Here is a 16,276-nt window from a genome sequence, read left to right as displayed (position 1 = left end):
TACATAAAAACAGAAAATAAATTAATAAATCCTACAAAAAATATGGCAGTTTACTTTTTAAAATGATCTGATGTTGAAGGGGGTGTCGGAAAGACCAAAACACTTAGTCGTGTTTTGGGGCATTAAGTGAGTGTGACAAAATAACACACATGTCTCTAGTTCTTTGTCCTATAAATGAACCTGAAGTGGTGAAAAGAAAAACTAATATGATCAGACTGAATCATGAAAGTGTAGTGAAAAGAAGTCGTACAAATCGGGCACATCGTAAAATCAGCCATGAAGTGTAACGCTGTGCACGTGCAGACGTGTGAGGTACAAATATGTTGGATGGTCTAATATTGCATCGGATCAGAAGCGCAATGAGATTATATAATCAAACGAGCGCCAGTTAAAAATTTCACGGTAGAAAACGATGTGGAAACAGAAATTACGGTTCTGTCCCCTCCAGATATTTTTATAAAGATTAATGGAGACGATTCTAGCATTTATTTAAAAAATAATAATCGAAGTTCGTTCAAATAATTGCAATCAGGCAATTATGTAATAATTGTAACAATCCTAAAAAAAAATACTGCATGCAGTATACTGAAAATATCACCAGAGCCTACCCTACACTCTCTCCTCACCTCTCCAAAAATCTTCAAAAGCCCAACTTTGTGGGGCTCCTCAATGTAATGAAGTTCACCAGACCTGCACGTGTTCTTTAATGAACCACCAGTAACTATTACTCTGGCTAAGTGACACAAATAAATTCTCCCACAATCATTTTTTGCCAAGCTCCTCTTGATAAATTTCGTTTTCCAGACTACTACCTATGAAGCTTGCTGAGTGTGGGAGCTGGAAACAAGCCAATATATAAACTTTATTTTACAATATTCAGAAAATCATCTCATAGCCCAGTTTGAGAACCACTGACCTGTACAATGTTCCTGTGAAGTTTGAAAAAGATTCACAGAATATATTCACCTGGAAGATGGCTGCTTTCACAAAATAGTGATTGTATCCTCCCTTTCTGTCCTCTGCTGCCACCAAGTGCTGCTTCATTTCTGAGGCAAATTGTCTCAAAATGAAATTAGTTATAGATCATCCTCAAAAAGACTTTTTCTTGCCTCTGGCTTGCTCACTGGGTGCTTTGGACAGGGACAATGTGAAGCGCTTCAGCGCAGTGTGATGTAGTGAAAAATGTGATATACAAATAAAACTGGATTGAATAGTGTTTTTTTTTGTGAAGCAGTAATAAGATCCATCAAATACTTTTTGACGTATCACATTCACAAAGCCAAATGTCACCTGCTTTCACCCTACCCTTTACTGCCACTAAGTTCCATTTCTTCAATTTTGGGCAAACCCGTCTGCAAAGTTTAAAAAGATCCTTAAAATAATGTTGAGTTAGTGCACTTATAACAGGGTCAGGTGTCAAAACCACCTTTTTGCCATCACTATTCAGCGCTGCTTCAGTTTCGGTGTGACCGGTTTCAAAATTTCAAGATCGCCATCCATAGAATGTCTGTAAAGTTTTAAAAACCATCCATCAACAGCTTTTTGAGATATCATGCTAACAGGATCAAATATCTAAAACTGCCGCTTTCTTTTCCATTACTATATGTGGCCCTGCTGCAGCTTAGGCAAATATCTCTCCCGAATGTTGACCGGCTCCAGTTCGTGATCCGGACAATGTGCTTGCAAAGTAGCGGTCGCACAGGCATCGCCTGCTCTGCCATGACGCTACAGGTTTGACGTCTGCAATGACTGCAGCTCACGTGATTCTGACACAAAGAACATGAACGCCTCAGGGCGCCTGTACGCGGAAATTCGGGAAAACCGACGAAAGTGATGGCGCAAATAGATTAATTATTTTTGTATCTCAGTTACATACGAAGCAGTAATGAATACTCTTTTATTTTACCTGCATTTTTATGTTTCTACATCGGAAAATTCGATCGATAACCAATATATTTTTGTATAATATTGCCGGTGCCGGCGGATAACGTTATATCGTTTTTTATTCTGTCGAAAAGAAAAATCGATCTGCTGGCCTGATTTAATAATGAATTATAAGCTTGTCGCGGGTCGTATAAATATAATACAAATAAAAGACTATCGTTTAAATCGCGATCGATTCTCCCCCCAGTAGCTAACAAATAATAAACAAGACGACTCGTGTATGCTCCATTGTTTTGGGATGGCGGTGTACTTTCATGGGAAATTACGTGTTTATGTAGCATAAAAGTCCCAGTTCCTGTTGTGCGGTGTGAAAGCGACACACGAAAGACAGCAAACGGATGCCGCTCCGCATAATTTCGGTTCGGACACGCAAAGCGGATTCCGTTCTGAATCCAATTCCACGTCGGTCTAAAGCAAGACCGGATCCGCGTCGTGTCTGAGCCTGAATCTACCCAGATCAAATTAAGTTCAATGTTTTACGTTCCAAATTGTACTACTAGTTCACAGGGGAGCAAAACTATGAACAAGACTAGAAATATAAACGGGAATTAAACCAAAGAACCGGTTATCCTTAATTGGCTCAGACGAATACCTCACAATTAGTGGGGTAAAAAACCATTTTGCTAAATTTTACCTGTGAAAGATTAGAATTGATGCTTTGTGGAAGTAGTAGACTTAATTGGACGGGGATGTTAAAATAAATAGTTAAATCAATTTCATAACGTAACACATTTAAGAATTATAAAAACACTATTTTAACCCACTCACTAAATAGCATGTTAAACTGCTTGTCTGGAGAAACTAAAGTGCTGACTTAACCTGAAGGATTAACGACTGAATAACGGCTCTCCATTTGAAAATGACACCGAACTGGTGATAATCCGCAATTAGTCAATGCTGATGTGAGTTTCATGAAATAACTGTAAACTATAAAATATCTGAAGTCATGAAACCCCTATGCAAAATTTGAAAAGGGTCCATGTTACACTTTTGGAGTTACAGCGCTAGACAAAAATCTGAAGAATAACAGGACAGAAGAGACCCAACAGGGTGCACTATAACCCACAATAAAATTTAGGGTTAGGGATCACCAACAGATCATTTCTGTTGTACAGTCAGCAGTAAGTGTGGCATTCTAAGTAACTCCATATCAGAAGGAAGCCAGTGTCTTTTAGTAACCAAAGTTACAACAGTTAGGGGTTCACTATAAAACAAGAAAAAAAAGTATAATTTTTCCATCCTTGCCCAAGCTCTCAACCATTGACCATAATATAACATATCATAAATACAACAATATCAGTTGCCTCAGTGTATATCAGCCCTTTGTTGACATGTTTGCCTGTGCAGAACAACAAGATGAGCCCTGAAAAGTGCATGTTTCATGGCTGCAGGGGCAGGGGCAGTTCTGAGGTTGAAATGGTCTAGAACCGTCACTACACAGATGGTTCATGTATTCATTTCAGGCATTCTCTCATGAGCAGTACCTGTCCTTCCCTGCCGCTGAGCTCCGGTTACCCTCTACTGAGGGAGGATTAAGTAACCAGCCCAGGCCATAGTGAATAAGGAGGAGTTTTAGGAATACCATACTGTGTGTGTGTGTGTGTGTGTGTCAGATATACATTACATTGTTGGGACCAAATGGTGGTCTGTTGGGTAGGCAGCACCCACCCTCTGCCCACTGGTAACCACACTCCTGAATAAATATAAAGACTATTGTTGCCGATAGGGCTTTAAAATGTTTGTGAATTGTATACATTTAACCAAACACCTGTCTGTGCATTTGTGTAAGCGGAAAGCACCGGGGGGGGGGGAGTAAAAGTGCAGCCATGCATGCGATGGCTGTTGGGGGTGGAGCATTTAATGAGAACACCCACAGAGCAGTCATTTAAGAACATAAGAATTTGAACATATGACCTGTAAATCACTTAGTGTCAATCTTCTAGTATCCTTTAATTATTTCTAACAACACTCCCAAGATCCATTGTAATGACAGATTTGTCAGTATAAATTCTGGGATTTCCAGTTGCTCCACGTTGCTGCTCTGGGACTATGACACTCCAGGTAGGGAGTGAACACCTTTTGGATGCACTGAGAGATAATGTTCCTCTTCGGTGTGTGTAGAGACGCTGGTAAGCTTTCCATGAGAATACCCTGCTGCCTCACCAGTATGCTAGTGACCAGCAAAGCCCCTGGATAATGTACTGTGTAAGTTGTTACATGCCGTAAGGTTCAGGGGAGGGGTTGCCCTGCAGGTCCAGCTCGTTGCATGTTTGGAACAAAGTACATCAGTCGGAAGAGCTATTGTCTGCGCTGCTGAATTTGCCATTAAAATGTTCAGAGATTAACTGCAGTTATAGCCTGACTGAGCAAATATCAGCATCTCAGAAGTCCTTGGTGTTCACATGGACGGCTGTCCTGTCCAGGGCATCCTCCAGGGACAAGGCTAGGATTTGTATTACACGTGTATGAAAATACAGGGCGGAATCGCTAAATGGATTTTGAAAAAAAAGAATATGCAGATCAATCTGCTGACACCAGTGCCCAGACACTCTCTCACAGAGCCAGTCCACCCTAAGGGCGAAATAGACGATAGCCCATGCAGGGCACCATTTCATAGGGGGCGTGAACGACAAAAAGCAGAAGGATTACCTCTGGTTCTGTGACAGTACAGTCATTCTACAATAGATTTAATATTTCACTACCGGCACACGCTAGCCAGTTAGCAACCAGATACGTTCTGTTACTAAAATGTTTTAATATCTTATAAATAAATTGCTGCTCTGGGGAGCGGGGAGAGCGAACAGCAGAATCTCGCCTAGAGCACCAGAGCACCCACGGCCGGGGCTATACAATGCTATACAATGCGGCACCCTGCATGCCGATTATCGGATTATTGACGTCACATTATTTAATTAATTTATTTATTTACTGCTCTCTTGTTTCTCTTTCAGCTAAAAAAAATAGCTCAAGTGGCCCCTTTACGAGAACACCTTCAAGTTATTTAAGTTTATCTGAGGCCCCTGGGCTAGTTAAATCGGCAGCACCTGAGTGTCCATGCTGATGTTAGCCTGGTGCCCCCGTATTAGTTTTTAAATTTTATTTATTTATCCTTTATTTTACCAGGAAGGCTGGATTGAGATACAATATCTCTTCTTCTTCCAGGAAGTCCTGGCGAAGATGGCAGCAAATAAGAAAAATAAGACAAAAGTTTCATATACATACACACAGAGATGATTAATATGAACACAAACTAAAACACATACAAGTACTCAAACTCTCCAAAAGTACATAGAATACAATTAATTTATATAAAACAATGACACTGTTATTTAAGATCAAAGTTATGATTTTTAAACACATTCAGAGAAGGCAATGAGTCTTTAATTATAATTAATCCGCCCCTCCCTGCCCTGTGCTATATCTGCACTAGAAATGTCGTAAGTATTGACGACGGAGACAATAACTTGTTCAGTAATATACAGAGCCGGTCAGTCCTATATGCAGTCGTGTCGGGCGCCAACTTCTGAGAGGCACCGACTTATCCAGGCAAATTTTACCTCGGACGGGGAGCGCCTGTGTTCTGGTAATATATTAAATATAATTTCCACGAACGCCCATATTAAACAAATGAATACCTAAATTGTCTTCATTTGAGTGCATGGTACACTTCTTTTAAATAAGATGTACTAAATATCACATATTTAAAATGTTAAATATCTTTAGCGAGATTCAGCCCCGTGGCCGATCCTCAGGCGCGCTCCCGAGCTCGCGCAGGCGGGGTGCGCGCCGCGGAGAACCGGCCGCACTGCCTTCTGGGTAAAATGGGTTTTGGTCATGATGATGACACGTGATAGTGTGAAGAAATCGCTTCGAGTTCAGCTGCTCGCCTCGCCTTTCCGCCAAGGCGCACCAAGGGAGCTCGAAGTTCGCCCAAGTCCCATGAGCAGCCCTGATACTCCCCTCCCCGCCGGACAAGAGCCGCGGATCCAAGCCGGTCGCTCGGCATGAGCCTCAACGAGCACTCCCTGCAGGCACTGTCCTGGAGGAAGCTCTACCTCAGCCGGGCCAAGCTCAAGGCGTCCAGCCGTACGTCGGCGTTGCTCTCCGGCTTCGCCATGGTGAGCAAAGTGTCGCGGAGCGACTTTCAGTTACTTAGTAAAGTGCGGGATTCATGAACCGCGGAGAAAAGTGGGTAAACTCTGGTAATGCCGCCCTTATTGTGTAGTGGGAGTGTCCCGAAATGCAGTGCTTTCCTGGAGAATAACACGCTACACCGTCCCTCTGGAAGAATAACTCAATATACCGTTCCTTTGGACGAATAACTCGCTATAATAGTAGAATAGTAGAATAACTCCCGTTAACGTCCCCTTGGCGGCTCTGCTTCGGTTAACACCCGACCCTGTTCCCTGCGCCCCTTCGGTAGCTTTAAGGACGGCTTGCCTCGGCACATTCCCACACACACAGACCCTTTGGGAAATAAAAGTGGATATGATCCTCTGTCGCTCTAGCCTCGGATGTTTGAGCTCCTGTGACAGTGTTTATTAATATTTACCGCGGCCTTATGAGTACAGTGCCCGGAATGCACCCACTCAGAAACCCGAGGACTTGCCTGCAAAACTCGCAGCTTTTTAAAGGCAACTTCACTGTCCTGGTGGGGGCGCGAGCAACCTGACGCTGGCAGAGAGGCCGCATGCTCGCGGTGTACCGCGCATGCAGATGTTGCAGATGTTATAAATGCCGGAAGTGCCACACCAGGCAAACGTGCCCAGAAATAGTGAGTACAGCTAAATGCAAATACATCGAAAGTTGGCACCAAGGTAGATTATGAAGTAACATACTCAAACGAAAACCAAATCTTAAACTAAATGTTTATTATCTAAAGCAGTGAAAATGCCCACATACTGCTTTTTACCTCAATGCTGTGGGACAAGGTATACATTTACCAGTATGAAATGTATACCCTCATACGCAATAGGCCTCAATGCTCTGTGTATCGTGACACATCACTCCCCTGATCATCATCTGTGATACCTGCCATTTGTGCCGCAGTAGCTTTTCTGTTGGTTCCCCTGATAGTCTTTCTTCATATCCCGCATTGATGAGTCCTGGCTGCCCAACAGCCTGTCGCAGTTTGTGGTTTCACCCTCCTCAGACCACGCTCATGAGGTACCACGCCTGACCGTGAGCACCTCGCACGTCTTGCTGTTTCAGAGATCATAGTCCCTTACCCAGTGCTTGCCATAATTATTTTACCCTTGTTGCCACATGTAAGACTATCATGATTGGTTGAGGATTGTTTTAATGATTTGTCTTTTTCTGTTCATTTTATACCACTATCATAGACACAGCCTAATCAGTTGTTTACTAATACACATAGCTCATCTTCATAAGGTATTTATTGACATTGTACATTGGATCATATAAATAAAGATTGCATTTCTCTTTGCCTTTTAAGCTTTGTAAACGGAAATTGCAAATGGAAAAGGGCAGACATGACATAAATAACAAATAAGAAGTTAAGTCTCAATAAACAGTTGGTGTTGTCACTGCCTGATCCGTACCACCTGCCCAATTTGTACATTGCACTTCTGCTCATGTGCAGCATTTTCCAATGTGTATACTTGTCCAGTCATTCATCCTGCCATTTTATGGCAAACTGTATTGTCTGTATTTGCAGCAAACTACAATAGTCAGTTCATTGTTTATTGAGAAAAGGGGCATGTATCACTAAGTGGAATTTCTTGATTAGCCAGATAACTTGTCGGAATTAAGGCACATGTCATCATAAATTTACAACCTATGCAACCTACAACTGACCATTCTGAAACTAAAAAAGGTGACCAAGACTGTGCCATTTCTGGTAGCATGAGTGCTGCCCAGCATGAATGTAGGATAGTTTCTGCCCCGACTGCTATCAGCGCTAAAACACCAAACTATATGACTTAAAGATGATATTTTATTATACAGTATATTATACATATGAAAAATTTAAAGTATAAAATAAATGGCCACCTTACAACCAAATCGACTTGTGTCCAGCCAGTTGGAACCAATCATGGTCATAAGTCGACAACGACTTGTATTTTGGGCTAAATGTAAGTGAAGATGTTGAGACGATGTCCCCTGAGGAGGGAGAATGAAAGGTTATGTGACATCTTTTTATGACATTTTCTGAAAGGCCAATATTGGGGGCTGTACCTCTCTTGCATTTCCACAAATGTCCAAAAAAAATCTCCTAGCCATATATTCAAGTTTTGAACTGCATATCTGTGTCCAAGTGGGGTTGTAGTCAGACATCCAAATTCTGAACCTGATTTCCCCACTCAGCAAACACAAGTTATCCGGCTAAATGAGAAATCTGGATTACTTTGCTTATCATTTTAAGTGTTTACTCCAGTCATGTATTTCCAGTTTTTCAATCAGCACTATTACCTAAATATCCCACATCTGAAATGTTAGTCTGTATTTCCATCAGTTGAAATTGCAGCTATCCAGCGACATTGTATTTTGGTAAATGTTTGGAATATGGCACTTGTGGAGTGATATTAATATGGCTGGAACATCAGTGGGATCAGAAAAATAAATTGGCAAAATATCATACATTTCAGTTATTTGTCCTATTGGCATAATCTGCTGATTTTGCTGCAGCATACTTGGGTCCCAGTTTGAGGCGACCCATCTGGGTACAAGCCTGGAATGTCTTGTCTCTCCGGCAAGATGACCATCTTCCGCTGCTGTTGGGGGATCTTCGTAAACTCAGTGTTTCTGTGGCAGCACTCTGAGGTACACAAACTGGGGAGTGGTCAGATCTCTGTAGGTGGGTGTACCTACTTCATACCTACTTTTGGTCTGGTCGGTCTGACGGCTGCCATACTCAGGGAGTAGCTGTTGCTGTAGCGGATCGGCTCCTTCTGATGGTGTCTGATGTCACTCCTTTCAACAAGTGTTTTATGAGGCTCAGGCTAAGGCTCTCCTTGGGTCTGTTGTCTTGGTGTATGCTCCAACCGCAGTGAGTGATGTCTTGTTGGGGGAGACATTTTACTTCGCTCGGTGGTTGATGGGTGCCCACCAGGTGGCACTTCTGTGGTCATGGGTGACTTCAATGCAGCCACTGGCACTGACAGGACTGGCTATGAAGATTGTGTTGGTCCCCATGGGTCTGGAGACCGGGGTGAGAGTGGCTCCATGGTCCTTGACTTTGTGGAAGGTCAGGGGCTGCGAGTCCTGGATCCTGGTTCCAGCATCCTGAGCTGCATCGTTGGACTTGTTAATCCAGTACTGGTGGTGCAGCGAAGGAGGTTGATCACATCCTCATGGGCAGATGCTTGAGGCTCCTGCAGAACTGCAGGGTCTACAGAAGTGCCCGGTTTGTGAATTCTGACCACAGACTTGTTGCTACTCATAAGATTCAGCTTAGGTCCAGTAGTACCCACCTCAGCAGTGACATTGATGTCTCTGGTGACTCTTCCTATGAAGTCAGCAGATGGATTGGGAGGTCATGGGGGGTCATGAGGTCGCTGGAAAGGGGTGTGTGGCGCTCCCGATATCTTTGCAAGAGGACGAAGGTCTAAGTCTTTAGAGTCCTGGTGCTCCCGGTCTTGCTGTATGACTGTGAGACATGGATGCTATCCAGTGAGTTGAGACGAAGACTGGACTCCTTCGGTACTATGGTCACATAGTCGCGATCAGGTGATTATGTAATTGTGAACGGAGTAGCCACATGTATCATTTAAAATCAGATTTGCAGTACAATGGGACCTGGGTGTCCCTCTCCTAAAATATGTCATCGCTTTTGTCATCTTCCCAGTCACATACTCACGCTGTGTTTTTTTGAGCGGAAGTTGAACTGTTGCTGCTAATATAGCATGGGCTTTATGCAGCTGTCGGAACACACATTAGCTAGGTATTTGGTCTGAGGCGTTGTTTTTGAAGCAGAAACCCATGTGAAAGTGTCATTTGATATCTGTTAAATCTGTCACTTTTTATATGCCCGTAATGTTGAAATATGGGACATTAAATGTGTCAGTCTAAGTCTGTCTGTCTGTTCTGATTGAAGTTCCTTGGTAGGAGGATTTCTCATAATTGAGTGACCCAGGACTTGATCGTCACTCTAACGTTTGGTTTGTTATTCACCCATCAATTGTTGGACTTTTTTTTTTTAAAAAAAAAAAAAAAAACATCATTGAATGAAAAGTCAGTTGCGTCACTGAAATGTAAATGCGTGGGTATTGATTCTGCTAAAGCATATTTCCGCTTGCAGTTTGGTCTTAAATTTGGCTTCAAGTGGTATTGAAAGGTCTTAGAAAGTCATAGATTTCACATCAGGATTTCTGCGGACACCCTGAGCATCTGTAATGGGAGGAAGGTCCCATGGGGCAGGACGTGCAGGATGAGGGGCGTGGCAGGGGCCAGATGAGCAGCGACCGGGCTCATGGTGTGCTCTCTCGGGCTTTTCTTCAGGTGGCTATGGTGGAGGTCCAGCTGGAGAGCACAGACAGCTACCCGGCTGGGCTGCTCATCGCCTTCAGCGCCTGCACCACCGTGCTGGTGGCTGTGCACCTTTTCGCACTGATGATCAGTACCTGCATCCTGCCCAACATCGAGGCTGTCAGCAACGTGCACAACCTCAACTCGGTGAAGGAGTCGCCACACGAGCGCATGCACCGCTACATCGAGCTGGCCTGGGCCTTCTCCACCGTCATCGGCACGCTGCTCTTCCTGGCCGAGGTCGTCCTGCTCTGCTGGGTCAAGTTCCTGCCCGTCAAGCCTCCGTCGGGTGAGGGCAATGGCACCATGAGTTCTGGGAGGGCAGCTGCGATCGCCTCCACCTTCATCATGGTGCCCTTCGCCCTGGTCTTCATCGTCTTCGCCGTGCACTTCTACCGCTCGCTCGTCAGCCACAAGACAGACCGGCAGTTCCAGGAGCTGGAGGAGCTGTCTAACATCACACGGCTTCAGAACGAGCTGGACCACAGAGGGGAGGCGGCCAGTGTCTCGCGCTTCCCGTAGCGGCTTGCGGGGGGGAGGCAGCTCTGAAGATGACTGCAGCCGTGAATATTCACGCTGCACAAACGCGCATCAGCTGTGTTTTGCTCTTGTTCTGTATATCTTATTTCCATTTGATTTCTGTTTGGTTTCTGTTGCGTCTGCAAAATAGCCAGCCCATAAAGAATGCTTCCCTGATTTATTTATGCGTGAAATGCCTTTATTTCTGATGTGGTGTTTGGTTTTCACAAAGAACAGTAATTTTATTCCAGTGGCCAACATATATCTCTGTATGTTACAGCTTTTAATTTCTTTTTCTTTTTTTGAGTTGTTGAAGCAGGCGTTGCACACAAAGGCAATGCCTCCTTAAGACGTCATGTGGTCATTACGGTTTTCTGCCACTAGTGGGCCATGTATTGATCACAGATATTGCATTTGGTTATGCATTGAAGGATAGTGACCACTGGTGGCACATTTCGATATGCAGGGGATAATTCTGTTTTCTTGACTGTTTTTCTTTCCTCCATCACGTATAGATGAGGGTCAGAAAAAATCCTGGGGATCATGGAAAAATGCTTTCTGGATGTTTTATAGCTGTCAGGCGTGTGAACAGCGTTGGCTTGTCCACACACACATATCTGTAGCAGGCAGGTGTTCCAATAGCTATGTCTGTTATGATTGCTATTGATATTCATGTCACTCCTTGTATGTTTTCATTAGTCCTGGCACTGACGATGAGACTGTTTTCTACATCTACATAAATCTGGGTTTTTCCCCTGCGTGACTGTCGGACAGAAATGCAGCTCTCTGCCTCTTCTTTCTCCGGAAGCACTGAGAGCAGCTTTCTGCCATCGGTGGAGCTAACCGCCCCACTACCTACTGTTTTTATTTTTATTACCACTGGTGTGATTAGATAAACTGCAAGGAACCTTGAAATATGTCAATAGCTTAGTTGCTAGCAAGTCTACATTCATTGTACATTGTAAATGTGTCTGGCAGCCTGGCCTAGGAATTTGGGCCAGCTTATACTTGGCAAGTGCTGTGACCCTCTAGCGACATCTTGTGGTAAATTTGTGGCAATCTGCAACATGCCTTTTTAAAGAGGATCAGAGTTGTATCTTCGATATTTTCAGATGAAACTACGATCTGAGCCAAAAACTGATGATATTGCTTTTTGTGCCATGAAATATGATCAGCATCTCCAAATGTGAGTTTTGCCAAAATATCAATGCCGAATGATTTCAGAGTAAATAATGTTTGTCTGTTATGATGTGCTCATTTTTATTGCCACTGCTTAGGCTGCTGAAAGTGATTAACATACAAATCTGAAAGATTTATGCACTGTTTTTAAATGTAGAAACATGCCCTTTGTAATCACTCTGGTTAATGATTGTCTTCACTTGCCATGTTTCGTCATTACGAAGGTGAAATAGTGCCCCAAAATGCAAACCCACAGAGTTGTTACTCTGTGTTGGGTAACAGATGAAACTGAAACACTGTCAATCAATCATTTACACAAGTAAATTATAGCAAAAGTGTGTTCAGACTTAAACAGGTGAATATATCAATGTGTAAATAAATCTCAAATACACTTCATTGTTTGGCTTTTATTTTGGAATATTCCAGAACAGTCCAAGTTAAGCAAATTCTACGCCAGCAGACATAGTCTGATAAGAGATTATGTACTAAGCATGATCTTGTAATTTAATACTTTTTCGGCAATGAGTAAAAACCCTCACCGTCATTGGCTACAGAATTTGGCATGATATCGGAAGGGTCCTAAATGGTTTCCCCCTGTCCTACTGTCCCCTGACGGGCTGGTTCTTTTCGGCTCCATACAGATTGCTGCCTGTCTCCAGCAGCACTGAGTGTGGGTCCATCAGCTGCACCTTCAACACACAAACCTTAGTTTAGCATCATTACAGAAAATGATAATGTGACTCTTTAGACTTTGTATTGATTTCTATATACATATTGTAAAATTACAGGTGCCATATTTAGTCTGTTGTGTAGAACAGGTGTTCTGTTCTTGTGCAGTTTATAATGTACATCTCAAGACCAAGGAATCCCCCCTGAATTACAACACAAGACCAGAGGATTGTATTTATTCAGTGTGTTTTTGTCCTCTCTCTTCCTTTGCCTATATCTCCTCCCCTACAGCCCCAATAATCAGACTTCAAACTTGCTGTAGACTTTCTTGCTGGTGTTCTCTGTTTCCTGTTTTGTTTGTGAGGCAGTTAACTACTGACGTGTGAAAATGTTGCAATTGCCTGTGGCTGGTTGAACCTTAGGCATGTCATTAAAGGCCTGTAGCCCGTCAACGGCCCTGATTTGCCCCCCCCCCCCCCCCCCACCTCTGGGATAGGGTATGGAGGGGCAGCAGGGGCCTCCTCTCTCTCAAAGTCCGTCACTGTTCCACATCTGGCGACACCGTGCTCCCAGAGCCCTTCGTAGAGTTGGCCTTTGTCCAGGAAGAAGAACCTGCCAGCACCATGCTTCTCACCCTGCTCCCAGGTGCCCTCGTACCTGTTCTGATTGGCTGTGGGAGAGATCTGGAATTTTGGTACTATAATGTGAGGGCAGCTTTCACTAGTCCAGCTCTCATTTCTGTGCTACCTTTTAAAATCATGAGCTTCCGCAAGAAAATCTTACACTGCACCCATTTCTTTTGTGATTCCAATGATATCAGTACTACATGCTGAAATATACATCCCATGATGGAGGGTGAGAGAGCAGACCCCAGCCTTATCACGCCCCCAGCCACAGTTAGCATCCCCTCGATGGGGTGTTTCATTGTCGTCGCTGCTACGAACGTTGTGGGGGGGCCTTACCAAGGCACAGCAAGCCCTGCCCATTCGGCTTATCGCGCAGCCACTCGCCCTCGTACACGTCTCCGTTCTCGTAATGCATCCTGCCCCAGCCGCTCCTCTCGTTCCCCCTCCACTCGCCCTCGTAGTGGGCAGAGCCGCTGTAGAAGCAGGACCCGAACCCCTGAGAAGTAACCAGGCGCATCTAGTAAACTGCATAATTTTACATACAAAGCAAATGTATTAAGAACAAAAACAATGCATTAAGGTCTACAGGCCAGATCTGCTTTTTGTAGCCCCCCCCCCCCCCCCCCCAAAGGAAACTGCTGATCATTTCGCTTCCTCCACAGCACAGGCAGTTCTCAGACCCTGGCTCACTTCCTGTTCTGCTTATTACTGCCAGTCCTGCCTTTACCCCTATTTCACGTCACTCTGATATTATAATCACTTACATTCCTTTTGTCATTTTCCCATTCGCCTGAATAAAGCTTCACATACTCTTTAGATACTGGGTTCAACGTGCTTAGCGTCCCCAAACCATGGCGCTGTCCGTATTTCCACTCTCCATCATAAAGGACTCCGCTCTTCTTCCAGATGTTGGTGCCTTTTCCTAGTTGGAAAAATAATCTCCCGTCATATAGTGCCGATTAAGTGGCACACTGCGTCAATCATCATTAATATTTTAAAGGCTAACTAAAATACACGCAAAATCATACAGAGGGAGGTTTTCTGTATAGTTGCAAAAACAACATGTTCCTGTTGCTTTTGTGGTCATGGGGAATGTATATTTCTACATCTAAGCCAGTGTACCTTTCCATAGCCCGACTACAGAGTGATCAGCGACATTTACCGTGTTTCTTGTTATTTAGCCACTCGCCAGTGTACTCTTCCCCGTTGACGGAGTAGACCGTGTGCCGCAGGCCGCATTTCTGCGCTTTCTTGTCCCAAATTTTGCTCAGCTGTTCCTTTCTAGCTTTTTTTAGGAACGGCATGCTTGGCTTCAAAATACATGTACATCACCCAAGCTAAATGCAGAATAAAGGATGGCGCACTAACTATTAATTAAAAAGCGGCTTGTTATATCATTCAACGATCTTACCTATGTCCTTTGGTGCACATAGACCTCGGAACTAAGACTTAATGCATGACGTTTGCGTTAGCAAAACAGTGAAGTTTAAGAGAAGCAGTAACCAAACTCGGTTTCCCTGGCACGACACCGCGTCGTCTGTAACCATGACAGCGCGACGCCTTTTCCCCAAATTACCACGTGCTTCAGAAACTGCAATGCAATGACGCAAAAGATGTTTCACTATGTAAGTAGCATACCGGTCTGCATATATTATAGTCATGGTATTAACAGTATCAAAAAGCATATAATGTTAAAGGATGCCCATAAATATCACATCGACTAAATTCAAACAAGGAAGAATTTATGTATATTCTTCTCGTTTTAAGTTAATCATGAAATGTATAAAACTGATAAATTGATGGATGGATGGTTGGATGGATGGATGGATGGATTTACTACCCAGCAACTGACTAGCCGCGGACTGCGCCGAAGTACATTAACTATTATGGTCGTTTCGAAGTCCTGAATTTGCTGGGTTGCGCCATTTACGGCTCTTTGAAAAAAGATTGTTTTTCATATTAATTACTTACTACTAGCACCCGTCACTCATGCCTAGAACCATGTTGCAAGAAATACTTTGCTAGTTTTAATAGAACATTTCATAGCTACATTTCTTCGTATTATGACGCTCCAGACTCATTCTTACATAATACTGTAGGTAATGCATTAGCTACATTAATAATACATAATTCTGACGTCCTGCTTTCATTTATCTAGTCAGTTGCAGCTTATATACGTTTTATATATTTATACTATATATTTATATATTGTATCTCAGACAATAGGCAACCATTACAAATGACACCAATACGTCTACTTAAAATACGACTCGCTCAAATGAATTTTAAAAGCAATTGCAGACAAATTCAGAAAACAACTTCAAACTTCTCATATGTTATGAATTTCACTAAGACACAGTATTTAATATACAGCCAGGTGTGATATGAATTGGTAAAATGTCTGAAATTAGTGACCCACAAAACACATGGTAGGAAAAATACAGTTCTTCGTAGCCTGATATGATATTGCTAATAAATGAATCCACGTAAATATCCAAAGCAAAATTTATCAAAACTTAAACATAAACTTATAAGCAACGATACTGAAAATTGGATTTACTTTATATTGAAATTGCCAAACAATTTAAATTGAAATTTGCAGAAAGGATCCCTTAAGTATTTCGAAACTGTGTGGCATGCAAGGGAGATTTTTTGTTACATATAACAGACCTGCTACGCGTGTCTGACGGCGCATCCCTCCGTTTGCTCTGTTTCACTCCGCCATACGCGGTCAGAGACCCTGCGCGATCCCCCGTCAGCGTTTCCACATCGCAAACACACGTGGACTCCGATTGGCTCTTTTTTAGTCATTGGGCGGCACTTTCATGCCTGCGCCACCTTCATCCACGAGC

The 16,276-nt window shown here is 43.3% G+C and overlaps 2 protein-coding genes across 4 annotated transcripts; one reads left to right on the top strand and one right to left on the bottom strand.

Moving 5' to 3' along the window:
• The first annotated feature begins 5,762 nt into the window (after positions 1-5,762).
• On the top strand, positions 5,763-12,525 carry LOC125714011 (calcium release-activated calcium channel protein 1-like). The gene is made up of 2 exons (XM_048984792.1): positions 5,763-6,062; positions 10,405-12,525. Exons 1-2 carry the CDS (start codon positions 5,949-5,951, stop codon positions 10,951-10,953), a joined length of 663 nt encoding a protein of 220 aa, XP_048840749.1. The 5' UTR covers positions 5,763-5,948; the 3' UTR covers positions 10,954-12,525.
• Positions 12,522-16,190, bottom strand: morn3 (MORN repeat containing 3). 3 transcript variants are annotated; one of them, XM_048984791.1, is made up of 5 exons: positions 16,095-16,190; positions 14,189-14,346; positions 13,761-13,920; positions 13,284-13,468; positions 12,522-12,818 (listed from the first exon to the last, which is right to left on the bottom strand). In XM_048984791.1, exons 1-5 carry the CDS (start codon positions 16,117-16,119, stop codon positions 12,729-12,731), a joined length of 618 nt encoding a protein of 205 aa, XP_048840748.1. In that variant the 5' UTR covers positions 16,120-16,190; the 3' UTR covers positions 12,522-12,728. The 3 variants fall into 3 exon arrangements, with proteins under 3 accessions (XP_048840748.1, XP_048840747.1, XP_048840746.1); XM_048984790.1 differs by lacking the exon at positions 16,095-16,190 and adding an exon at positions 14,587-14,988 and having other exon boundaries at positions 12,522-12,812; XM_048984789.1 differs by lacking the exon at positions 16,095-16,190 and adding an exon at positions 14,587-14,987.
• Positions 16,191-16,276: the final 86 nt, after the last annotated feature.

Source organism: Brienomyrus brachyistius, chromosome 2, assembly GCF_023856365.1.
Source record: "Brienomyrus brachyistius isolate T26 chromosome 2, BBRACH_0.4, whole genome shotgun sequence".
In the NCBI taxonomy this organism is placed as follows: domain Eukaryota; kingdom Metazoa; phylum Chordata; class Actinopteri; order Osteoglossiformes; family Mormyridae; genus Brienomyrus; species Brienomyrus brachyistius.
Note: the sequence above shows the minus strand (reverse complement) of the source record. Positions and strands in the feature narration are given on the sequence as shown.